Source organism: Ostrea edulis, chromosome 3 (genome assembly GCF_947568905.1).
Source record: "Ostrea edulis chromosome 3, xbOstEdul1.1, whole genome shotgun sequence".
NCBI classification, from domain to species: Eukaryota; Metazoa; Mollusca; class Bivalvia; order Ostreida; family Ostreidae; genus Ostrea; species Ostrea edulis.
In genome coordinates this window covers 92,017,996-92,045,910 of record NC_079166.1, presented here as the reverse complement: position 1 = coordinate 92,045,910, position 27,915 = coordinate 92,017,996, and the positions used below count along the sequence as shown (strand labels likewise).

Sequence of the window (27,915 nt, the reverse complement as noted above, 5' to 3'; positions counted from 1 at the left end):
TTATTTAAAAATTATCTGTTCATGTCATCCTCAAGTCGAGCAGAGCTGATAGGGGTTCCTTCACACGGCGTGACCTGGGGGGAGAACGGACGATGAAGTTTGATGATATTTTGTACAGCCTGGGGGAGTTCGGCCGCTACCAGAAGAGGCTCTATCTGCTGTTATGTCTGCCTGCAATCAGCGTGGGCTGCTTCATGATGGGGCTAGTTCTGACCATGGAGACTCCCAAGCACCGGTAGGCTCTCTCTCTCTTCTCTCTCTCTCTTCTCTCTCTCTCTTCTCTCTCTCTCTCATTTGTCTTTTCCCGTATATCGCTCTCTCTTTTCTCCCCCTCTCTATCCCTATCCCTCTCTCTGTCTCGCTCTCTCTCTCTCTCTCTCGTTGTTGTTCTATGGCGTATTTAACGCGGTGTTGATTTATTATTTTACGAAACCGTACATAGACTTCATTCCCAATCTGTCTCTGTATACATACAACAGCTCATAATTTCATTCATTTTTATCATCATGGAATATCCTACCTTAAGTGCTATACATAACATACTCATATAAATGCCTTCAACATACAATGAGTAGTTAAACAGATACTATGTGTCACAATGACTTATCACAACATACAATGAGTAGTTAAACAGATACTATGTGTCACAATGACTTATCACAACATACAATGAGTAGTTAAACACAGATACTATGTGTCACAATGACTTATCACAACATACAATGAGTAGTTAAACACAGATACTATGTGTCACAATGACTTATCACAATATACAGCGGTTATTGTAAATACCATCATCTGTACACCAGCAAAGGTTTTACCGAGAAATTCTCTCTGAAACCTATAACAACCTACAACAACAACAAAATGATTTATTCTCAAATAAATCCATTATGTGTATTGTAGAGAAGTAATTCGTGATGTATAATATGATGTTATACATAGCATGCAGTTAACGTTGAGGACATGGACTCTCTGTTGTAACCATTAAAAATGGCATAATCTTTGAAGTACAATAATATATTTACAATTAAGAACCTGATTAAATTACACTGATTTTAACCTGATTAACTTGATACTTAAATTACAAATACGTATGATGTCACTCCATGTAAAGTGGCAAATACATATATTAAACATTGTATGTGTTTAATTATGTAGAAGTCGTAGGCGAATCAACAGGACCCCCCCCCCCCCCCCCCCCCCCCAATGTTTGAAAATACATGTGCTGTTTAATGAAATAGTAGTGTATCCTGCAAAATGTTATTGAGAAATGCTTTAATTCATTTGTAAAATGGAATTTGATCAGTTCATTTGACTTTTTCAACAATTGTGATATTTTATTACCCGTGGAAGATTCGCGGTTTGTAATGCGTAAACTGCCTCAACTTACTTTATATCGTATCAACTGCGTAGAGATTACTTTCATTGCTAAAATAGATGTTTCAAACATTGTTTCTACTGGAACATTATATATTTAGACAAATATCCTATCTTGGTACACCCATTAATTCATCGTTTTCAATAGTATAAAGCCTCACAATAGCGCCGCACGCAAAACTTTGGACTTCTATCAACGGAATGTTTTAATATAGTATAAAATATGAGGTGCTGAAAAAAGTAATATTAGTGACGCATGCGTGTTAGAAACACGTGATCAGTTATTGTACAGGAAACGAAAACGGAAATTCTATATGCTCTTTGGTTGATTTTTGTATCATTAGAAAGGCCATTTTTTGTTGTTGCAATTTTGGGGTCATCCCCCATTTTGTCTTGGGCGTAAACGGTACAAACAAGGGTCACAACCTCCCACCCCTGACAATTTTCTGGATCCGTCATTTTAGAAATATTTTTAAAATCTAGTTTTGATAATGAATTAAAAGCTGTACATACAAAATCTTATTTGAATTATATCCAAATCTGATCATAGCTGCTGTACAGGTAATGCTAAGTTAAACTGTTCCTCGTCTTCGTAAAAATTACTTTACGTAGAGTTATCCGACAAACTGAAGTTTTAAATCATAATAAGTTTACATGTGCAAGCTCACAAGATCATTCTTCCCATAAGTCATTAAAATATTTCAGGTAAAATAAAACATAACGTTGGAACTGACCAAAATTAAGTCTGATGGTCAGGAGTTATATCCCTTGGATTTAAACAAGGCAATGAAAACCTGTAATTCATGTCTTCATCCACACGCTTCCTAGTTTTCTGATGTACATAGATGTACATAGGTGTAAGTTTCGTACTTTTAAAAAGTCTTTTGATTATGAATGTCCTGTTTAAAATAAATCTGCTGAAAAAAGTTGAAGAGTGAACTTGAATTTGATAAGACTTGAAGAAACACTTGATACGGCAGACATGATAAATGTGTGATAGAGGGTCAATCATCACACGCGTGCTACAAGAGTTCTATTTACTCAACAAAGAGAGGCGCTGAAAAATTCGGAATCACCAAGGTAAGAAAGGAAAGGTCAACTTAGGAATTCGTCCTACAAAGTCCACTTCAAAGAAAGATGGACAAAGAATACAGAGGAAATTTGTTCATTGCATATCTAGATTTTAAACAGTTTTGTTAAGAAATTTTAACGCATTGTTCATACGTTTGAGGGGTGTTTTCTTTGATTTATTCTCGATAATTATTAATTAAAAACATTTTTTTTATATTTAAATTTTTATTTTCTTTATCAGAGAAAGCTATACACAATGTTATGGGCTGATTCATGACTTCCGCCCTATTTCCTGTTCCGGTTAGGGTGCATATCGACTAAATCTATAAAATCAGATCCTACGATACGCTCACAATCCCCACATAGGATCTTACGCAGTGTATACGACGCGGATCTAAGAAGTCTGATCTTAATTAGATTACATATCGGCTTTCAATACTTATATATTGGTGTTCTCTGTGTATCCATTTTTTTCTGTTTGCAAATTCTAAACTCGGTCATAATGCAGTGGCGTGGCTAGGTTTGAAATATTTGTAAGAAGGGGGTGAAAATGACATTTTTCGTAATATGTAATACAAATTTAACGAAAATATTTGTAAGCACGTGCATACAGTGCTACTGTAATGTCTAAATAGCTAGGAAACTGAAAAGTCAAGGTTATTTTTCAAGGGCAAACTTGACAAAATCAAATATGGCTACGTTAAGGGGCAAATGGTTCACAAGAATATATCTACGAATTTCTTATAAGCTGACTGACAAGCACGTGAATCCTTATTGTTTCCTTATTTCTTTCTTTCTTTCTTTCTTTCCATTTAGGTGCAAAATTTTGTCCTATCCCAACGACACGTACGAAGTACAAAGCGCTTACCACCAGCATCTTATTAATCTCACCATTCCGAGATCTGATGACGAGACTTTGGATTACAGCCGATGCTATATGTACACCAGAACAGGCGCGGAAAATTCAAAGCCTGCGAATTCTACAGAAGAGAAATGCAACGAATGGGTGTACGATACATCTGTGTTTGAATCCACCTTCACATCTAAGGTACCTAACTAGTCTATAGCGATACCTTCACATCTACATAACTAGTCTATAGCGATACCTTCACATCTACATAACTAGTCTATAGCGATACCTTCACATCTACATAACTAGTCTATAGCGATACCTTCACATCTACATAACTAGTCTATAGCGATACCTTCACATCTACATAACTAGTCTATAGCGATACCTTCACATGTACATAACTAGTCTATAGCGATACCTTCACATCTACATAACTAGTCTATAGCGATACCTTCACATCTAATGTACCTAACTAGTCTATAGCGTTACCTTCACATCTACATAACTAGTCTATAGCGATACCTTCACATGTACATAACTAGTCTATAGCGATACCTTCACATCTACATAACTAGTCTATAGCGTTACCTTCACATCTACATAACTAGTCTATAGCGATACCTTCACATCTACATAACTAGTCTATAGCGATACCTTCACATCTACATAACTAGTCTATAGCGATACCTTCACATCTACATAACTAGTCTATAGCGTTACCTTCACATCTACATAACTAGTCTATAGCGATACCTTCACATCTAAGGTACCTAACTAGTCTATAGCGATACCTTCACATCTACATAACTAGTCTATAGCGATACCTTCACATGTACATAACTAGTCTATAGCGATACCTTCACATCTACATAACTAGTCTATAGCGATACCTTCACATGTACATAACTAGTCTATAGCGATACCTTCACATCTACATAACTAGTCTATAGCGATACCTTCACATCTACATAACTAGTCTATAGCGATACCTTCACATCTAAGGTACATAACTAGTCTATAGCGATACCTTCACATCTACATAACTAGTCTATAGCGATACCTTCACATCTAAGGTACCTAACTAGTCTATAGCGATACCTTCACATGTACATAACTAGTCTATAGCGATACCTTCACATGTACATAACTAGTCTATAGCGATACCTTCACATCTACATAACTAGTCTATAGCGATACCTTCACATCTACATAACTAGTCTATAGCGATACCTTCACATCTACATAACTAGTCTATAGCGATACCTTCACATCTACATAACTAGTCTATAGCGATACCTTCACATCTAAGGTACATAACTAGTCTATAGCGATACCTTCACATCTACATAACTAGTCTATAGTGATACCTTCACATCTACATAACTAGTCTATAGCGATACCTTCACATGTACATAACTAGTCTATAGCGATACCTTCACATCTACATAACTAGTCTATAGCGATACCTTCACATCTACATAACTAGTCTATAGCGATACCTTCACATGTACATAACTAGTCTATAGCGATACCTTCACATCTACATAACTAGTCTATAGCGATACCTTCACATCTACATAACTAGTCTATAGCGATACCTTCACATCTACATAACTAGTCTATAGCGATACCTTCACATGTACATAACTAGTCTATAGCGATACCTTCACATCTACATAACTAGTCTATAGCGATACCTTCACATCTACATAACTAGTCTATAGCGATACCTTCACATCTACATAACTAGTCTATAGCGATACCTTCACATCTACATAACTAGTCTATAGCGATACCTTCACATCTAAGGTACATAACTAGTCTATAGCGATACCTTCACATCTAATGTACCTAACTAGTCTATAGCGATACCTTCACATCTACATAACTAGTCTATAGCGATACCTTCACATCTACATAACTAGTCTATAGCGATACCTTCACATCTACATAACTAGTCTATAGCGATACCTTCACATGTACATAACTAATCTATGGCGATACCTTCACATCTACATAACTAGTCTATAGCGATACCTTCACATCTACATAACTAGTCTATAGCGATACCTTCACATCTACATAACTAGTCTATAGCAATACCTTCACATCTAAGGTACCTAACTAGTCTATAGCGATACCTTCACATCTACATAACTAGTCTATAGCCATACTTCACATCTAAGGTACCTAACTAGTCTATAGCGATACCTTCACATCTACATAACTAGTCTATAGCGATACCTTCACATCTACATAACTAGTCTATAGCGATACCTTCACATCTAAGGTACCTAACTAGTCTATAGCGATACCTTCACATCTACATAACTAGTCTATAGCGTTACCTTCACATCTACATAACTAGTCTATAGCGATACCTTCACATCTAAGGTACCTAACTAGTCTATAGCGATACCTTCACATCTACATAACTAGTCTATAGCGATACCTTCACATGTACATAACTAGTCTATAGCGATACCTTCACATCTACATAACTAGTCTATAGCGATACCTTCACATGTACATAACTAGTCTATAGCGATACCTTCACATCTACATAACTAGTCTATAGCGATACCTTCACATCTACATAACTAGTCTATAGCGATACCTTCACATCTAAGGTACATAACTAGTCTATAGCGATACCTTCACATCTACATAACTAGTCTATAGCGATACCTTCACATCTAAGGTACCTAACTAGTCTATAGCGATACCTTCACATGTACATAACTAGTCTATAGCGATACCTTCACATGTACATAACTAGTCTATAGCGATACCTTCACATCTACATAACTAGTCTATAGCGATACCTTCACATCTACATAACTAGTCTATAGCGATACCTTCACATCTACATAACTAGTCTATAGCGATACCTTCACATCTAAGGTACATAACTAGTCTATAGCGATACCTTCACATCTACATAACTAGTCTATAGTGATACCTTCACATCTACATAACTAGTCTATAGCGATACCTTCACATGTACATAACTAGTCTATAGCGATACCTTCACATCTACATAACTAGTCTATAGCGATACCTTCACATCTACATAACTAGTCTATAGCGATACCTTCACATCTACATAACTAGTCTATAGCGATACCTTCACATGTACATAACTAGTCTATAGCGATACCTTCACATCTACATAACTAGTCTATAGCGATACCTTCACATCTACATAACTAGTCTATAGCGTTACCTTCACATCTACATAACTAGTCTATAGCGATACCTTCACATCTACATAACTAGTCTATAGCGATACCTTCACATCTACATAACTAGTCTATAGCGATACCTTCACATCTACATAACTAGTCTATAGCGTTACCTTCACATCTACATAACTAGTCTATAGCGATACCTTCACATCTAAGGTACCTAACTAGTCTATAGCGATACCTTCACATCTACATAACTAGTCTATAGCGATACCTTCACATGTACATAACTAGTCTATAGCGATACCTTCACATCTACATAACTAGTCTATAGCGATACCTTCACATGTACATAACTAGTCTATAGCGATACCTTCACATCTACATAACTAGTCTATAGCGATACCTTCACATCTACATAACTAGTCTATAGCGATACCTTCACATCTAAGGTACATAACTAGTCTATAGCGATACCTTCACATCTACATAACTAGTCTATAGCGATACCTTCACATCTAAGGTACCTAACTAGTCTATAGCGATACCTTCACATGTACATAACTAGTCTATAGCGATACCTTCACATGTACATAACTAGTCTATAGCGATACCTTCACATCTACATAACTAGTCTATAGCGATACCTTCACATCTACATAACTAGTCTATAGCGATACCTTCACATCTACATAACTAGTCTATAGCGATACCTTCACATCTACATAACTAGTCTATAGCGATACCTTCACATCTAAGGTACATAACTAGTCTATAGCGATACCTTCACATCTACATAACTAGTCTATAGTGATACCTTCACATCTACATAACTAGTCTATAGCGATACCTTCACATGTACATAACTAGTCTATAGCGATACCTTCACATCTACATAACTAGTCTATAGCGATACCTTCACATCTACATAACTAGTCTATAGCGATACCTTCACATGTACATAACTAGTCTATAGCGATACCTTCACATCTACATAACTAGTCTATAGCGATACCTTCACATCTACATAACTAGTCTATAGCGATACCTTCACATCTACATAACTAGTCTATAGCGATACCTTCACATGTACATAACTAGTCTATAGCGATACCTTCACATCTACATAACTAGTCTATAGCGATACCTTCACATCTACATAACTAGTCTATAGCGATACCTTCACATCTACATAACTAGTCTATAGCGATACCTTCACATCTACATAACTAGTCTATAGCGATACCTTCACATCTAAGGTACATAACTAGTCTATAGCGATACCTTCACATCTAATGTACCTAACTAGTCTATAGCGATACCTTCACATCTACATAACTAGTCTATAGCGATACCTTCACATCTACATAACTAGTCTATAGCGATACCTTCACATCTACATAACTAGTCTATAGCGATACCTTCACATGTACATAACTAATCTATGGCGATACCTTCACATCTACATAACTAGTCTATAGCGATACCTTCACATCTACATAACTAGTCTATAGCGATACCTTCACATCTACATAACTAGTCTATAGCAATACCTTCACATCTAAGGTACCTAACTAGTCTATAGCGATACCTTCACATCTACATAACTAGTCTATAGCCATACTTCACATCTAAGGTACCTAACTAGTCTATAGCGATACCTTCACATCTACATAACTAGTCTATAGCGATACCTTCACATCTACATAACTAGTCTATAGCGATACCTTCACATCTAAGGTACCTAACTAGTCTATAGCGATACCTTCACATCTACATAACTAGTCTATAGCGTTACCTTCACATCTACATAACTAGTCTATAGCGATACCTTCACATCTAAGGTACCTAACTAGTCTATAGCGATACCTTCACATCTACATAACTAGTCTATAGCGATACCTTCACATGTACATAACTAGTCTATAGCGATACCTTCACATCTACATAACTAGTCTATAGCGATACCTTCACATGTACATAACTAGTCTATAGCGATACCTTCACATCTACATAACTAGTCTATAGCGATACCTTCACATCTACATAACTAGTCTATAGCGATACCTTCACATCTAAGGTACATAACTAGTCTATAGCGATACCTTCACATCTACATAACTAGTCTATAGCGATACCTTCACATCTAAGGTACCTAACTAGTCTATAGCGATACCTTCACATGTACATAACTAGTCTATAGCGATACCTTCACATGTACATAACTAGTCTATAGCGATACCTTCACATCTACATAACTAGTCTATAGCGATACCTTCACATCTACATAACTAGTCTATAGCGATACCTTCACATCTACATAACTAGTCTATAGCGATACCTTCACATCTAAGGTACATAACTAGTCTATAGCGATACCTTCACATCTACATAACTAGTCTATAGTGATACCTTCACATCTACATAACTAGTCTATAGCGATACCTTCACATGTACATAACTAGTCTATAGCGATACCTTCACATCTACATAACTAGTCTATAGCGATACCTTCACATCTACATAACTAGTCTATAGCGATACCTTCACATCTACATAACTAGTCTATAGCGATACCTTCACATGTACATAACTAGTCTATAGCGATACCTTCACATCTACATAACTAGTCTATAGCGATACCTTCACATCTACATAACTAGTCTATAGCGATACCTTCACATCTACATAACTAGTCTATAGCGATACCTTCACATGTACATAACTAGTCTATAGCGATACCTTCACATCTACATAACTAGTCTATAGCGATACCTTCACATCTACATAACTAGTCTATAGCGATACCTTCACATCTACATAACTAGTCTATAGCGATACCTTCACATCTACATAACTAGTCTATAGCGATACCTTCACATCTAAGGTACATAACTAGTCTATAGCGATACCTTCACATCTAATGTACCTAACTAGTCTATAGCGATACCTTCACATCTACATAACTAGTCTATAGCGATACCTTCACATCTACATAACTAGTCTATAGCGATACCTTCACATCTACATAACTAGTCTATAGCGATACCTTCACATCTACATAACTAGTCTATAGCGATACCTTCACATCTACATAACTAGTCTATAGCGATACCTTCACATCTACATAACTAGTCTATAGCGATACCTTCACATCTACATAACTAGTCTATAGCGATACCTTCACATCTAAGGTACCTAACTAGTCTATAGCGATACCTTCACATCTACATAACTAGTCTATAGCCATACTTCACATCTAAGGTACCTAACTAGTCTATAGCGATACCTTCACATCTACATAACTAGTCTATAGCGATACCTTCACATCTACATAACTAGTCTATAGCGATACCTTCACATCTAAGGTACCTAACTAGTCTATAGCGATACCTTCACATCTACATAACTAGTCTATAGCGATACCTTCACATGTACATAACTAGTCTATAGTGATACCTTCACATCTAAGGTACATAACTAGTCTATAGCCATACTTCACATCTACATAACTAGTCTATAGCGATACCTTCACATCTACATAACTAGTCTATAGTGATACCTTCACATCTACATAACTAGTCTATAGCGATACCTTCACATCTACATAACTAGTCTATAGTGATACCTTCACATCTAAGGTACATAACTAGTCTATAGCCATACTTCACATCTACATAACTAGTCTATAGCGATACCTTCACATCTACATAACTAGTCTATAGCGATACCTTCACATCTACATAACTAGTCTATAGCCATACTTCACATCTAAGGTACATAACTAATATGAGTGAAAGATTATCGACGGGACATAAAGCGAAGAAACTTATGATCAAAGAGATCGACGTCTTCAATGCAAAATGTTTGGTTATCTCACTACAAAACGTCAGGTTATCTCACTACAAAACATTATCTCACTACAAAACGTCAGGCTATCTCACTGCAAAACGTCAGGCTATCTCATTGCAAAACGTCAGGCTATTTCACTACAAAACGTCAGGTTATCTCACAGCAAAACGTCTGGTTATCTCACTGTAAAACAATAGGTTATATCACTGTAAAACATTAGGTTATCTCACTGCAAAACGTTAGGTGATCTCACTACAAAACATTAGGTTATCTCACTACAAAACATTAGGTTATCTCACTGCAAAACATTAGGTTATCTCACTTCAAAACGTTAGGTGATCTCACTACAAAACGTCTGGTTATCTCCTGCAAAACGTTAAGCTATCTCACTGCAAACCATCAGGTTATCTCACAGCAAAATGTCTGGTTATCTCACTACAAAACGGCAGGTTATCTCACTACAAAACGTCTGGTTATCTCACAGCGAAACGTCAGGCTATCTCACTACAAAATGTCAGGTTATCTCACTACAAAACGTCAGGTTATCTCACTGCAAAACGTCAGGTTATCTCACTACAAAACGTCAGGTTATCTCACTGCAAAACGTCTGGTTATCTCACTGCAAAACATTAGGTTATCTCACTACAAAACATTAGGTTATCTCATGGCAAAACGTCAGGGTATCTCACTGTAAAACCTCAGGTTATGTCACTGCAAAACGTTAGGTGATCTCACTACAAAACGTCTGGTTATCTCCTGCAAAACGTTAAGTTATCTCACTGCAAACCGTCAGGTTATCTCACAGCAAAACGTCTGGTTATCTCACTACAAAACGTCAGGTTATCTCACTACAAAACGTCTGGTTATCTCACAGCGAAACGTCAGGCTATCTTACTACAAAACGTCAGGTTATCTCACAGGAAAACGTCAGGTTATCTCACTGTAAAACGTCAGGTTATCTCACTGCAAAACGTCAGGTTATCTCACTGTAAAACGTCAGGTTATCTCACAGCAAAACGTTAAGTTATCTCACTGCAAAACGTCAGGCTATCTCACTACAAAACGTCAGGTTATCTCACTACAAAACGTTAGGTTATCTCACTAAAAAACATTAGGTTATCTCAATGCAAAACGTCTGGTTATCTCACTACAAAACGTCAGGCTATCTGACTAAAAAACATTAGGTTATCTCACTGCAAAACGTCAGGTTATTCCACTACAAAACATTAGGTTATCTCACTACAAAACATTAGGTTATCTCACTACAAAACGTCAGATTATCTCACTACAAAACATTAGGTTATCTCACTGCAAAAAAAACGTCTGGTTATCTCACTACAAATCGTCAGGCTATCTGACTACAAAACATTAGGTTATCTCACTGCAAAACGTCAGGTTATTCCACTACAAAGCATTAGGTTATCTCACTACAAAACATTAGGTTATCTCACTGCAAAACCTCAGGCTATCTCACTACAAAACGTCAGGTTATCTCACTACAAAACATTAGGTTATCTCACTACAAAACGTCAGATTATCTTACTACAAAACGTCTGGTTATCTCACTGCAAAACGTCAGGTTATCTGAGTGGGAATTTATGAAATATGGCAATGCACACTTTCTGTTTTCAGATGAACCTGGTATGTGACGATGCCTTGCTAACTTCCCATGCCAAGATGATTTTCTACTTTGGGGTACTGGTCGGGGATTTGGGATTTGGAGTTCTAGCTGACATGCAAGTTGCAGTACCGGCTTTCTGCTATGCGTAGAATGTTATGAAAACACCTCCAAAACTCATTTATTATAATTTTGAAGTGCATGCAATAGAATTCGAATGAATCTGGTGGTATTGAGTGTACACGTAAGTTAAACAGTCACGCTTTCCGACGAGCTATGCTGTCTTTTAACAACTCTTGTTAAAACAAACTATTGGGTGAACACTTAAAACTTTGGTTCAGTAAGGAGACGGATAGTAGTTATGTGGAATATGTAAATAATTCCAAATTTATAACGGTAGAGATTTTGTGAAATTCATGAATTTATCTAAAGTTTTCATGGTTTGTAATGGGTTTAATTTAAATTAATTTATTTATTATTCTTTTTTGAATTTTTTAATCTAATTAAAATTTTCACTGTATTTATTTATTTTTTTTAATCCTTTTTTATGTTTTGTGTTTTGGTAAATCAAAGTTGCGTCCCTTTGTTCGAAATGTAATGAGTCATGGCGAGCACTAAACGAGAATTTTTACTACAGTTTTTGATGCACTTTTCAATATGTGTACTTGGTGATAAGGATCTCCACAAAATAAAAACAGAAGATTAAAGGAAATATATGAAATGTTTTTCCCATTTGTATTGTATAATTTCTATTTGTATTGTATAATTTTCCATTTCAACTTCATAATTGTTGTTCGTCTAAATACATTCCGCTAAAATTATGTGTTTACACCCGCGGAAACCAATATCACTATAGAGTATATGAAAAAGTATGACATAGCATTAAACGCGTAAATTCCCATTGCTAAAGTTAATTGTACAACGTAGAGACAATTTACGTAAAAAACGGCTTTCTTCGGATTTTTTATCCTATGCAGCAAAAAATAAATGAATAGATAAAATAGAATTTAAAAAACATAACTGAAAGATAGTGAGCTAATTTGTGATGGAGAAATATTTAGGTACTTTATAATTAAGAGATACCGAGATAAATATTGAGGTACTAAATATAATAGAGATATATTAAGATAGGTATTGAGGTATTTCATAATTGAGAGATAATGAGATAGATATTGAGGAATTTTATAATTGAGAGATATTGAGATAATTTGTGATGTAGAAATATTGAGGTATTTTATAATAGAGAGATATTGAGATAGATATTGAGGAATTTTATAATTGAGAGATATTGAGACAATTTGTGATGGAGAAATAGTAAGGTACTTTATGATACAGAGATATTGAAATAATTAGGGATTAAAAAATGTTGAGGTATTCTATGATTGGGAGATATGGAGATAAATATTGAGGTACTTTATAACAGAGAGATATTGAGAAAGATATTGAGGTACTTTGATTGAGATATATTGAGATAGATGTTGAGGTACTTTATAATTGAGAGATATTGAGATATATATTGAGATATTTTATAATTGAGATAGATATTGAGGTACTTTATAATAGAGAGCTATTGAGATAGATATTGAGGTATTTTATAATTGGGAGATATTGAGCTAATTTGTGATGGAGAAATATTGAGGTGCTTTATAGTTGAGAGGTAGTGAGATAATTTGTGATGGAGAACTATTGAGGAGCTTTATAATTGAGAGGTACTGAGATAAATATTGCGGTACTGTATAGTTGAGAGGTACTGAGATAATTTGTGATGGAGAAGTATTGTGGTACTTTATATTTGAGAGGTACTGAGATAAATAGTGTGGTACTTTATAGTTGAGAAGTACTGAGATAATTTGTGATGGAGAAGTATTGTGGTACTTTATATTTGAGAGGTACTGAGATAAATAGTGTGGTACTGTATAGTTGAGAGGTACTGAGATAAATAGTGTGGTACTTTATAGTTGAGAGGTACTGAGATAAATAGTGTGGTACTTTATAGTTGAGAGGTACTGATATAAATATTGTGGTACCTTATAGTTGAGAGGTACTGATATAAATATTGTGGTACCTTATAGTTGAGAGGAACTGATATAAATATTGAGGTACTTTACAGCGTAACATGCTTCTCCATTTTCTCTCCTTACAGCATCGGCAGAAAGAAGGCGCTGTACGTTACGTTCGTCATTCTGCTGGCCGCCGCCTTCGGAATCTGCTGGGCCCCGGAATTCATCAGTTTTGTCATCTTAGAGTTCATCATCGGCGCTGCTAACCATGGAGCCTTTATGATCTGCTGTGTTCTCGGTAAGAAGGTCATACATGTATCTTAGTTCAAACCTTTGACGTCCAGTGTTAGGAATCTAATTTTAAGCAGTGGCAGAGCCCCTCCCACTTTTATGACCAAACTATAATAAAAATAAAAAATAATAAGATTAAAAAAGATTAGTAGAACAGCACCTAGAATATAAGATTTGACATACATACAAACAAGTGTACAATAAACATAGGTGCAGGCATCACATTTATGGGCTGGACAATTTTTGGGAAGTGTAGCAAATAAATATTTTCAGAAAAGGTGTTTCAAAGAATTCCTTTGTTTAAAAGTGCAAGAAAATTACAATGCGAAGGCTGGTAAAATTTAGAAAAATTCTTACCAAATCCGGAGATGAACGAACTAAGTGAAAAGAATCGTTAATGATATGAAGTAACAATTTATTCGTAGCTCAATAATGCAGCACTAGTCTTATATATAATTCGCAATACCAAAGTCAACAGCAGACTGCGTTCAAGATCGTAGCGGCTAGTTTAGGGGCTAGGTATGATGGCTGATTTCTGTCATTTTACACTTTATCGTCCTTCTGAAATAACGAAAAGACGACAAAATCAGTGGCGGATTTAAGGGGGGGGGGGGCACAGCCGGCGCCCCCCCCCCCATCCCCCATAATTTCAAATTTAAGGTAAATCGGGGTATCCTGTTTAGAAAAATGTACTAAACGATAAAAGAAGCAATAATTTCTATCATTCCCGGAAAAATAAATGACAAAATCTTTTGATTTCTTGCATTACTTTATTGAGAGAACTTAATTTTGTTCCAAAAACCCTAAAAATTTGAGTCATTTTATTAATTTCAGAAATGACTAAATAGGAGACATATTTCAAGCCCTATAAAATCTGTAAAATCCCGGAGCTTCCGGGGGCTTCGCCCGCCCCCCCCCCCCCGGACCCCACCAGCGCTTCGCTCTGGGCCGGGGGCCTCCCCCCTGCCTCATACATGTAAAGTGGCGCCCCCCGTAACCGCAATTCCTGGATCCGCCCGTGAAAATGATAATATTAGCTACTTTTTGCTTCAAAATAAAGAAACGACAACACATTGTAAAATGTCACAAATCAGTCACCATATATAGGTTCGCCGCTACGATCGTGAACGCAGCCAAGGCTATGTAGAGTTCACGCTTGTCCGATCGATCGATACAAAAATACGTTTGTCCGGTCAATTGATATACTTCGCCTCGACTATATATAATTTCTTTCCCGTGACGTTGCACTTGATAATTTCTGATCTTGGCAGTTTCCGTATTTTCACATGGTAAAAATTCCTTTATTCGAATAAAAATACCTCTTAATGGAATACATTTTTCACAATTGAATTTTGTGAGATAAGAATTGATGATGATATTCAAATGTCTTCAGTAAACCTTGTTTGTCGTAAGAGGTTACTAAATGGGGGCGGTCCTTCGGACGAGACCGCAAAAACGGAGGCCCCGTGTCATAGCAGGTGTGGCACGTTAAAGATCCCTCCCTTCTCAAAGGCTGTAAGCGCCGAGCATAGGCCTAAATTTTGCAGCTCCTCACCGGCAATGGTGACGTCTCCATGTGAGTGAAAAAAATCTTGAAATGGACGTTAAACAAAATACATCATGTACACAGTATATATATAATGATCCATAAAAATAACGGTCAAAGCCTAAAAATCCTGGATCCCTCAGAGCTTCAACCTACATGTGTAATACCCTCCTTTAAAAAAATTCCTGGGTCCGCCACTGTAGAGGAACATTCGTGACGTTTCTGATAGCTTTTTTCTAAAACATTGATCCATCTCTTCGACGTGAAGATCTTGTATGATTTCAGAAATAGCTTTAGATTTTAAATTGTAGTGCATGTAATATATCCATACTTCGTAAATTGGCCGGGTTATTAGTGTCTATTTCATCAACCATGAAGCTACTGCATTTCACTCAACAGCAAGTTTTCTTTTGAATAATATTTTCTTCACAATGTTCCCTATTATTCTGTTTGTCAAACGCTGACGTGACCTTCTCTATATCAACAGGTCTGGAAATGGTGGGGCCGTCCAAACGTGTGTGGGCGGGGATAATTATACACGCCTTCTTCGCCATTGGACTGCTTTATCTAGCGGGGGCGGGCTACTTCCTCAGAGACGGGCAGTACATCAGTATAGCGGTGGCAGTGCCCTGCGTCTTCTATCTGACTTACTGGTGGTGAGGTGCTTACCTAATTTACCTGTATTGAGATATGCTATCTGCTTTCTTTGTGATGAGATATGCTATCTGAATTTACTGACGGTGGTGAGATATATTTTCTGATTTATCATGGTGAGGGTTTACTGATGATGAGGTGTATCATATGATTTACTGATGATGAGGTGTGTATTATATGATTTACTGAGGATGAGGTGTGCATTATATGATTTACTGATAATGAGATGTGTATTATATGATTTACTGATGATGAGGTGTATTATATGATTTACTGATGATGAGGTGTGTATTATATGATTTATTGATGATGAGGTGTATTATATGATTTACTGATGATGAGGTGTATATTATATGATTTACTGATGATGAGGTGTGTATTATATGATTTACTGATGACGAGGTGTGTATTATATGATTTACTGATGATGAGGTGTATCATATGATTTACTGAGGATGAGGTGTGTATTATATGATTTACTGATGATGAGGTGTATATTATATGATTTACTGATGATGAGGTGTATATTATATGATTTACTGAGGATGAGGTGTGTATTATATGATTTACTGATGATGAGGTGTATATTATATGATTTACTGATGATGAGGTGTGTATTATATGCTTTACTGATGATGAGGTGTGTATTATATGATTTACTGATGATGAGGTGTATATTATATGATTTACTGATGATGAGGTGTATTATATGATTTACTGATGATGAGGTGTATATTATATGATTTACTGATGTTGAGGTGTGTATTATATGATTTACTGATGATGAGGTGTGTATTATATGATTTACTGATGATGAGGTGTATCATATGATTTACTGATGATGAGATGTGTATTATATGATTTACTGATGATGAGGTATATTATATGATTTACTGATGATGAGGTGTATATTATATGATTTACTGATGATGAGGTGTATATTATATGATTTACTGATGTTGAGGTGTGTATTATATGATTTACTGATGATGAGGTGTATATTATATGATTTACTGATGATGAGGTGTATATTATATGATTTACTGATGATGAGGTGTGTATTATATGATTTACTGATGATGAGGTGTATATTATATGATTTACTGATGATGAGGTGTGTATTATATGATTTACTGAGGATGAGGTGTGTATTATATGATTTACTGAAGATGAGGTGTGTATTATATGATTTACTGAGGATGAGGTGTGTATTATATGATTTACTGAGGATGAGGTGTGCATTATATGATTTACTGATGATGAGGTGTATCATATGATTTACTGATGATGAGGTGTATTATATGATTTACTGATGTTGAGGTGTGTATTATATGATTTACTGATGATGAGGTGTGTATTATATGATTTACTGATAATGAGGTGTATTATATGATTTATTGATGATGAGATGTATTATATGATTTACTGATAATGGGGTGTATATTATATGATTTACTGATAATGAGGTGTATTATATGATTTACTGATGATGAGGTGTGTATTATATAATTTATTGAGAATGAGGTGTATTATATGATTTACTGATGATGAAGTGTGTATTATATGATTTACTGATGATGAGGTGTATTATATGATTTACTGATGATGAGGTGTGTATTATATGATTTACTGATGATGAGGTGTGTATTATATGATTTACTGATGATGAGGTGTATTATATGATTTACTGATGATGTGTGTATTATATGATTTACTGATGATGAGGTGTATCATATGATTTACTGATGATGAGGTGTATATTATATGATTTATTGATGATGAGGTGTATTAAATGATTTACTGAGAATGAGGTGTATTATATGATTTACTGATGATGAGGTGTGTATTATATGATTTACTGATGATGAGGTGTATTATATGATTTACTGATGATGAGATGTACTATATGATTTACTGATGATGAGATGTATTATATGATTTACTGATGATGAGGTGTATTATATGATTTACTGATGATGAGGTGTATATTATATGATTTATTGATGATGAGGTGTGTATTATATGATTTACTGATGATGAGGTGTATTATATGATTTATTGATGATGAGGTGTATTAAATGATTTACTGATGTTGAGGTGTGTATTATATGATTTACTGATGATGGTGAGATATATTTTCTGATTTATCATGATGAGGGTTTACTGAGGATGAGGTGTATCATATGATTTACTGATGATGAGGTGTGTATTATATGATTTACTGAGGATGAGGTGTATATTATATGATTTACTGATGATGAGGTGTATTATATGATTTACTGATGATGAGGTGTATTATATGATTTACTGATGATGAGGTGTATTATATGATTTACTGAGGATGAGGTGTGTATTATATGATTTATTGATGATGAGGTGTATTATATGATTTACTGATGATGAGGTGTATATTATATGATTTACTGATGATGAGGTGTGTATTATATGATTTACTGATGACGAGGTGTGTATTATATGATTTACTGATGACGAGGTGTATCATATGATTTACTGAGGATGAGGTGTGTATTATATGATTTACTGATGATGAGGTGTATATTATATGATTTACTGATGATGAGGTGTATATTATATGATTTACTGAGGATGAGGTGTGTATTATATGATTTACTGATGATGAGGTGTATATTATATGATTTACTGATGATGAGGTGTGTATTATATGCTTTACTGATGATGAGGTGTGTATTATATGATTTACTGATGATGAGGTGTATATTATATGATTTACTGATGATGAGGTGTATTATATGATTTACTGATGATGAGGTGTATATTATATGATTTACTGATGTTGAGGTGTGTATTATATGATTTACTGATGATGAGGTGTGTATTATATGATTTACTGATGATGAGGTGTATCATATGATTTACTGATGATGAGATGTGTATTATATGATTTACTGATGATGAGGTATATTATATGATTTACTGATGATGAGGTGTACATTATATGATTTACTGATGATGAGGTGTATATTATATGATTTACTGATGTTGAGGTGTGTATTATATGATTTACTGATGATGAGGTGTATATTATATGATTTACTGATGATGAGGTGTATATTATATGATTTACTGATGATGAGGTGTGTATTATATGATTTACTGATGATGAGGTGTGTATTATATGATTTACTGAAGATGAGGTGTGTATTATATGATTTACTGAGGATGAGGTGTGTATTATATGATTTACTGAGGATGAGGTGTGCATTATATGATTTACTGATGATGAGGTGTATCATATGATTTACTGATGATGAGGTGTATTATATGATTTACTGAGGATGAGGTGTATATTAAATGATTTACTGATGATGAGGTGTATATTATATGATTTACTGATGATGAGGTGTATATTATATGATTTACTGATGTTGAGGTGTGTATTATATGATTTACTGATGATGAGGTGTGTATTATATGATTTACTGATGATGAGGTGTGTATTATATGATTTACTGAGGATGAGGTGTGTATTATATGATTTACTGAAGATGAGGTGTGTATTATATGATTTACTGAGGATGAGGTGTGTATTATATGATTTACTGAGGATGAGGTGTGCATTATATGATTTACTGATGATGAGGTGTATCATATGATTTACTGATGATGAGGTGTATTATATGATTTACTGATGTTGAGGTGTGTATTATATGATTTACTGATGATGAGGTGTGTATTATATGATTTACTGATAATGAGGTGTATTATATGATTTATTGATGATGAGATGTATTATATGATTTACTGATAATGGGGTGTATATTATATGATTTACTGATAATGAGGTGTATTATATGATTTACTGATGATGAGGTGTGTATTATATAATTTATTGAGAATGAGGTGTATTATATGATTTACTGATGATGAAGTGTGTATTATATGATTTACTGATGATGAGGTGTATTATATGATTTACTGATGATGAGGTGTGTATTATATGATTTACTGATGATGAGGTGTGTATTATATGATTTACTGATGATGAGGTGTATTATATGATTTACTGATGATGTGTGTATTATATGATTTACTGATGATGAGGTGTATCATATGATTTACTGATGATGAGGTGTATATTATATGATTTATTGATGATGAGGTGTATTAAATGATTTACTGAGAATGAGGTGTATTATATGATTTACTGATGATGAGGTGTGTATTATATGATTTACTGATGATGAGGTGTATTATATGATTTACTGATGATGAGATGTACTATATGATTTACTGATGATGAGATGTATTATATGATTTACTGATGATGAGGTGTATTATATGATTTACTGATGATGAGGTGTGTATTATATGATTTACTGATGATGAGGTGTATATTTTATGATTTATTGATGATGAGGTGTGTATTATATGATTTACTGATGATGAGGTGTATTATATGATTTATTGATGATGAGGTGTATTAAATGATTTACTGATGTTGAGGTGTGTATTATATGATTTACTGATGATGAGGTGTGTATTATATGATTTATTGATGATGAGGTGTGTATTATATGATTTACTGATGATGAGGTGTGTATTATATGATTTACTGATGTTGAGGTGTGTATTATATGATTTACTGATGATGAGGTGTATTATATGATTTACTGATGATGAGGTGTGTATTATATGATTTATTGATGTTGAGGTGTATTATATGATTTACTGATGATGAGGTGTGTATTATATGATTTACTGATGATGAGGTGTGTATTGTATGATTTACTGATGATGAGGTGTGTATTATATGATTTATTGATGATGAAGTGTGTATTATATGATTTACTGATGATGAGGTGTATTATATGATTTACTGATGATGAGGTGTGTATTATATGATTTACTGATGATGAGGTGTATTATATAATTTATTGAGAATGAGGTATATTATATGATTTATTGATGTTGAGGTGTATTATATGATTTACTGATGATGAGGTGTATTATATGATTTACTGATGATGAGGTGTGTATTATATGATTTACTGATGATGAGGTGTATTATATGATTTACTGATGATGAGGTGTGTATTATATGATTTACTGATGTTGGGGTGTATATTATATGATTTACTGATGTTGAGGTGTGTATTATATGATTTATTGATGATGAGGTGTGTATTATATGATTTACTGATGATGAGGTGTATCATATGATTTACTGATGATGAGGTGTATTATATGATTTACTGATGATGAGATGTATTATATGATTTACTGATGATGAGGTGTGTATTATATGATTTACTGATGATGAGGTGTGTATTATATGATTTACTGATGATGAGGTGTATTATATGATTTACTGATGATGAGGTGTGTATTATATGATTTACTGATGATGAGGTGTATTAAATGATTTACTGAGAATGAGGTGTATTATATGATTTATTGATGATGAGATGTGTATTATATGATTTACTGATGATGAGGTGTGTATTAAATGATTTACTGATGATGAGGTCTGTATTATAAGATTTACTGATGATGAGGTGTATTATATGATTTACTGATGATGAGGTGTGTATTATATGATTTACTGATGATGAGGTCTATATTATATGATTTACTGATGATGAGGTGTGTATTATATGATTTACTGATAATGAGATGTGTATTATATGATTTACTGATGATGAGGTGTATTATATGATTTACTGATGATGAGGTGTGTATTATATGATTTACTGATGTTGATGTGTGTATTATATGATTTACTGATGATGAGGTGTGTATTATATGATTTACTGATGATGAGGTGTGTATTATATGATTTACTGATGATGAGGTGTATATTATATGATTTACTGATGATGAGGTGTGTATTATATGATTTACTGATGTTGGGGTGTATATTATATGATTTACTGATGATGAGGTGTATCATATGATTTATTGATGATGAGGTATATTATATGATTTACTGATGATGAGGTGTGTATTATATGATTTACTGATGATGAGGTGTATATTATATGATTTACTGAGGATGAGGTGTATATTATATGATTTACTGAGGATGAGGTGTATTATATGATTTACTGAGGATGAGGTGTGTATTATATGATTTACTGATGATGAGGTGTATCATATGATTTACTGATGATGAGGTGTATCATATGATTTATTGATGATGAGGTATATTATATGATTTACTGATGATGAGGTGTATATTATATGATTTACTGATGATGAGGTGTATCATATGATTTACTGATGATGAGGTGTGTATTATATGATTTGCTGAGGATGAGGTGTATTAATTGATTTAAATCATTAACTTGTGTGATGTATTATCTGCGATATCTGACATTAATTTGTGAAGAAAAGAAGTGCAAGGTGAGTTTGACAAGTGCGTGTATAGACTCAGTGATAAATAAGCATTGTATAAAATACAAGTTTTCACCAAAAGGACTTTGTGCAAGACTGCTAGAATTATTTAAATTCATTTCACATGAAGTTAATTAATTAATTTTTTTTTACAAACGTTGTATTGTCCACATAATAGTCTTAATTTGTTTTTTCCTCGTTATTTTCTACAGGTTTGTTCCTGAATCCCCTCGCTGGTTAATCAGTCAGGGTAGACAACCAGAGGCTGAGCGCATCATACGAAAGGCCGCCAAAGTCAACAAAGTAAACATCGACAGCAAACTTCTTAAGTTCAGCAATGAGGACAATGAATCAACGGAGGGGCGGATCTGGCATTTATTTAGTCACAGAGTCATGTTGGTCCGCACGCTCGTCTTATTCTTTAATTGGTAAGAGAAATATATCTATTGTAAACCATTTTTTCGTGACTCGTTTGCTAATCCCATGAATATAACGTGAACTCTATCACCTAGCTGTTTGATATAATCTGTTTGTAATTTGAAAAAAAAATATTCATGTCCATCGTAACCGTGGAAACTATCCATACATGTAAAGCGCATACTATAGAGATAAATGTAAGGAAAACTCTAACTGATATTAGTATCATTACTACATTCAACAATGCGGAGTACCCGCGGTACTGCTATCTTTCAGTATTTCTTCCATTTTGTTTTCAAGGGCCATTGTGTCAATGATGTACTATGGCGTGACAATGCATGCTGGGAATATGGGCGGGGACTTCTATCTGAACTTCTTCCTGTTGGCGGTGGTGGAATTCCCCGCCTATGCGCTGTGCATCATCCTCCTGGACAGAATAGGCAGGAAGAAGCTGCATTGTTCCTTCATGGTTCTAGGGGGCCTCGCCTGTCTGTCCACTATATTTCCGGTCCTCTTTGGAGACAAATGTAAAATCTTTAATCTGGCTACATTAGTGTTAGAAATAGATCACGACAGGGCATCAAATAACTAGAAATATCCAATGTCACGTTCTGAACAGATCACAAAAAATGAATGTAGTTTAACGCTGCCGAACACTAAATCAAAGTATATATGGCATCACTATCAGGCAATATATACGTGACATTGTATTTGTCGCACTATCAGGCAATATAAACGTGACATTGTATTTGTCGCACTATCAGGCAGTATATGTATGCGACATTGTATTTGTCGCACTATAAGGCAAACCCCCTGGCATGTCAAAAAGTATATATAAAATTAAAATAAAATTGTGATGTTTGAATAAATAGTAGGTTTATTACAAGCCGCCACGACGGAAAACTATTGATGATGATAATAATGAAAAATCCCGGACACTGATCCCATTCCAACGCCGTTAAATGGCTGATATATTTCCGATTAAAGCTCTAAATCGAAATGAATTGTGCATTATTTTATTCAAAATTTATAAATTTATTCATTTGATGTTTCTTTCTAAACGAATATGGGTATCTTTACTAAATTGTGAAGTCATGACGATTTGCCGTTTTACATCGGAAACTCTTAACCATTTTGTCTATTACTGACAAACCTTGGTAATTGAGAACGTTGATTGTGTTGTAGCCTTACAGCCGGTCACGCTCACACTCGCCATCCTCGGGAAGATTGGATCCGCCGGTGCGTTCGGTGTGGTGTACGTATTCTCTGCGGAGCTGTTCCCTACGGTCGTCCGTAATGCCGGCATGGGAGCTTGCTCCTGCGTTGCCAGAGTTGGCGGCATGTTGGCGCCTTATGTGGCGTCCTCGGTAAGGAAAATATCTTTATATAGATCGGAGTCATTGGTAACAAGCTTGTTTCTATGACCAAAAGATTGTGAACGCTAAAAGTTTACGTCATTTTCATTATTAGTCATGGGATGTAATTCTTTGTTTATCTGTTTCAGAGTATACACATTAACGGCAACATTGCTACAATTTTTCGAAATTATTCAATTTTGTTTTCAAACTATAATCAGTGGCGGATTTAAGGCTGCCGGCCCCTTAACATTTTCAAATTTAAGGTAAATCGTGGTCTCTTGTTTAGAAAAAACGTAAACGATAAAAGAAGCAATAATTTCTTCCACTCTGAGAGGAATAAATGACAAAATCTTTTTATTTTTCGAATTACTTTTATTGGGAGAACTTATATTTTTTTCCATAAACCCTTAAAATTTGCGTTATTTTATTGATTTCCCTCTATCAAAAATGAGAGAAAATAGTATAGGGTTATTGAACTTATATTGGTGAATATTGGCACTTGTTGGCTGTGAAAAGGCACGAGCTTGCGAGTGCATTTTGACAGCCAACGAGTGCCAATATTCACCAATATAAGTTCAATAACCCTTTTATTACATAGCTAAAGTATTTAGTTGTTAAATTATATCCCTTTTCACTCAAAATATTCCAAATAGACGAGAATTCTTCAATATTGGCATCTACATGTAAGGTGAAAGTGTGCAATAATCAGCGTGCATTTCTTAACTGTTCAATATTAAACCTGTCATTGATGCATGAAGCAAACTGATTTTGTGAATGGGGACATCATAATTTATGTACAGTAAAACATTTTGTTTACGTAAATACCAAATACCGGCTCTGTTAGATTACGGTAACGTCAATATTGAACGCTCATACTCGGAATGTTTCGGGCGCACACGATTTACGCAATGCAAAGTTAGCGTTCAATAAATTCTCAGGATATTGAACGATAACATTCTCTAAAATTTACGCAGATTTTATCATCGACTATTTATTAGTTATATGATAATAAAAAAAATACTGCATAGGTGACATATTTGAAGCCCTATAAAATCTGTAAAATCCAGGAGGTTCCGGGGGCTTCGCCCACTTGGGGCCTCAAGGCGGCCCTCGAACCCCATGTCTCTTAAAGTTGACCCCCCCTAACCGCGATTCCTGGATCCGCCCCTGATAATGCACGTGTTCAAACATGTTATCATCCAATGGCTAAAACTTTCATCTCTCTAAACTGATCGAATTTCATTTGGATTAACAGTCGATATGCTTCCTGTTTCATTGATCTGTTATTTATGGCTACGTGTGTTTAGAAAGTTTCTAATGCTTACATAAATTTACTCCACATACACTCTGTCCCTGGTCCACTGTAGGTCACGTGTAAAATTTAAAATTATGGAATTGTATGATCCCTCAATGTTGTGATCGGAACTAGAAAAATACTGGATATACAAGATAGATAACAGAATCAAACCAATATTTCTAGAGATGCATTCTGTGACCTTTCTATTGCCTGTTTCATGCATCAAAATAATCCTTTCATAGCACAGTATACCATAAATATTATAGAATAAACCATGCATTCTGTAGGGTGATTTGGTTGGCGGTAAATTTGGCCAAGCTTTACCATTGGTCATTTTTGGTGCAACTTCAGTGACTGCGGGACTGCTTTGTCTATTGTTACCGGAAACACTAAATAAGAAACTTCCCGAAACTGTAGAGGATGGTGTGAAGTTTGGCAGGTCAATATCATTTGCATGTTTGAAGAAACTTTTAGACTACAGTACAATTATTGCGTCATTTATACAATATTCTCAGACTTCCTTTTTAAGATATGAAAGTTTGATATCAGTATCAATGTGGTAAAGTGTTTTTTGTAAATATCAAGAAGGCATTAGGCATTATATTCTATAGAATTTGATTTTCAGACAGTGCTGAAATGCATGTTAAAATATAAATACCTTTTCAGACAGTGCTGAAATGCATGTTAAAATATAAATACCTTTTCAGACAGTGCTGAAATGCATGTTAAAATATAACTACCTTTTCACTACAGGACCCCAGATAAACAAAAGAAAGAATACGACGTTAGCAGTTCTACTAAACTTTGATTCCCGGACAATACAACTCGTGCAGACGACATAGAAAGGGCGAAATATGTGATAAATGAAAAAATAAAGAAAAATACCCATCTCTAGAGTAGTACTCCAAATCATTTCTTTATAATCGCTCTAATGTTGTTTCATATTTATAGGTGATGGATCTCGTCATACTGTGTTTTTTTTCTAACTTTCAAATAATTATCTTTTGGAATTTATTTTCGTATAACACGAAACCGATGTGCACATGATTTTCTTGCTTCAACTCAACAAAGCCTTGTCCTAGGCTGCAAAACTCGACATATAGATATATCGATGACATTTTATCCATTATCAAAACTCATTTTCATTCATGTATGTATATTCGATATAGCACAATGAACTCGAATTAAAAGACACCACACAGTCTTCTATATCTGCATTATATTTTGATATTTTATCAATTATAACTGTTGATGACAAACTAACAAGTCAACTGTATGACAAACGGGTGATTTCATCGTCTCCACCGTCAACTTCTTATATTTATGTAGCAATATTCCATATTGTGTTTATATCTCTCAACGGATTCTGAACCCGAGGGCATGTTCTGCACAGATCAAATTTTAAATCGAGGCAGGCTGTGGACGTATAGATTGATGTTACAGGAGTTTTAACAGTCGTTTCAACTCAGTAATTCTCAAATTCTCTGTTCGTTATCTATGATAATAATTTTACAATTTTCAATTACAACCTATTAATGGGTAAAATGCTCTCAGACATATTTCATACCAGCTGTGAAAGTTGAGTCGTTCTTAACACAGTAATTGTGACTACGGATTACCCCGTTTACATTATCAAGATATAGGACTGGGAGATGTGACCTGTCAACAGCGGATGTTTACTCCTAGACACATGCTCTGATGCCATCGTGCTGTACAATTTGTACTGAGTAGTTTAGCCTACAATTGGATTGCAATGATTAGTGTTCCTGTGAACAGATATCTATTTTGTGATGTCAGAAATCAGAAGAAAAATGTCCGGATCTGCATCATCCCTCACAGTAAAAGAAAAATTATTGAATCACATATACTTGTGCATGAGCATGTTCATTTGTGGCCCATATGTATGGTAACGTGCTAGCTAAAGCCTTTATCAAAACTGACAATAAATTCCGATCCCGATTCAACTAGCGTACACTTGTGTATGCGCAAACTAACTTCTCCCCACAACGTCCGGT

General features: G+C 34.7%; 1 protein-coding gene across 1 annotated transcript; it reads left to right on the top strand.

The window, feature by feature from the left end:
- Nucleotides 1–23: 23 nt before the first annotated feature.
- LOC125677458 (organic cation transporter protein-like) lies at nucleotides 24–27,104 on the top strand. The gene is made up of 10 exons (XM_048915536.2): nucleotides 24–235; nucleotides 3,268–3,499; nucleotides 11,977–12,080; nucleotides 14,106–14,260; nucleotides 16,287–16,455; nucleotides 23,041–23,256; nucleotides 23,546–23,772; nucleotides 24,431–24,612; nucleotides 26,188–26,339; nucleotides 26,654–27,104. Exons 1-10 carry the CDS (start codon nucleotides 93–95, stop codon nucleotides 26,706–26,708), a joined length of 1,635 nt encoding a protein of 544 aa, XP_048771493.2. The 5' UTR covers nucleotides 24–92; the 3' UTR covers nucleotides 26,709–27,104.
- The last annotated feature ends 811 nt before the right edge of the window (nucleotides 27,105–27,915 follow it).

Coding starts and splice junctions, on each gene's coding strand:
- LOC125677458 (XM_048915536.2), top strand. CDS start 93: ATGAAGTTTGATGATATTTTGTACAGCCTGGGGGAGTTCGGCCGCTAC. Junction 236..3,267: donor ATGGAGACTCCCAAGCACCG/GTAGGCTCTCTC, acceptor CTTTCCATTTAG/GTGCAAAATTTTGTCCTATC. Junction 24,613..26,187: donor CGCCTTATGTGGCGTCCTCG/GTAAGGAAAATA, acceptor TGCATTCTGTAG/GGTGATTTGGTTGGCGGTAA.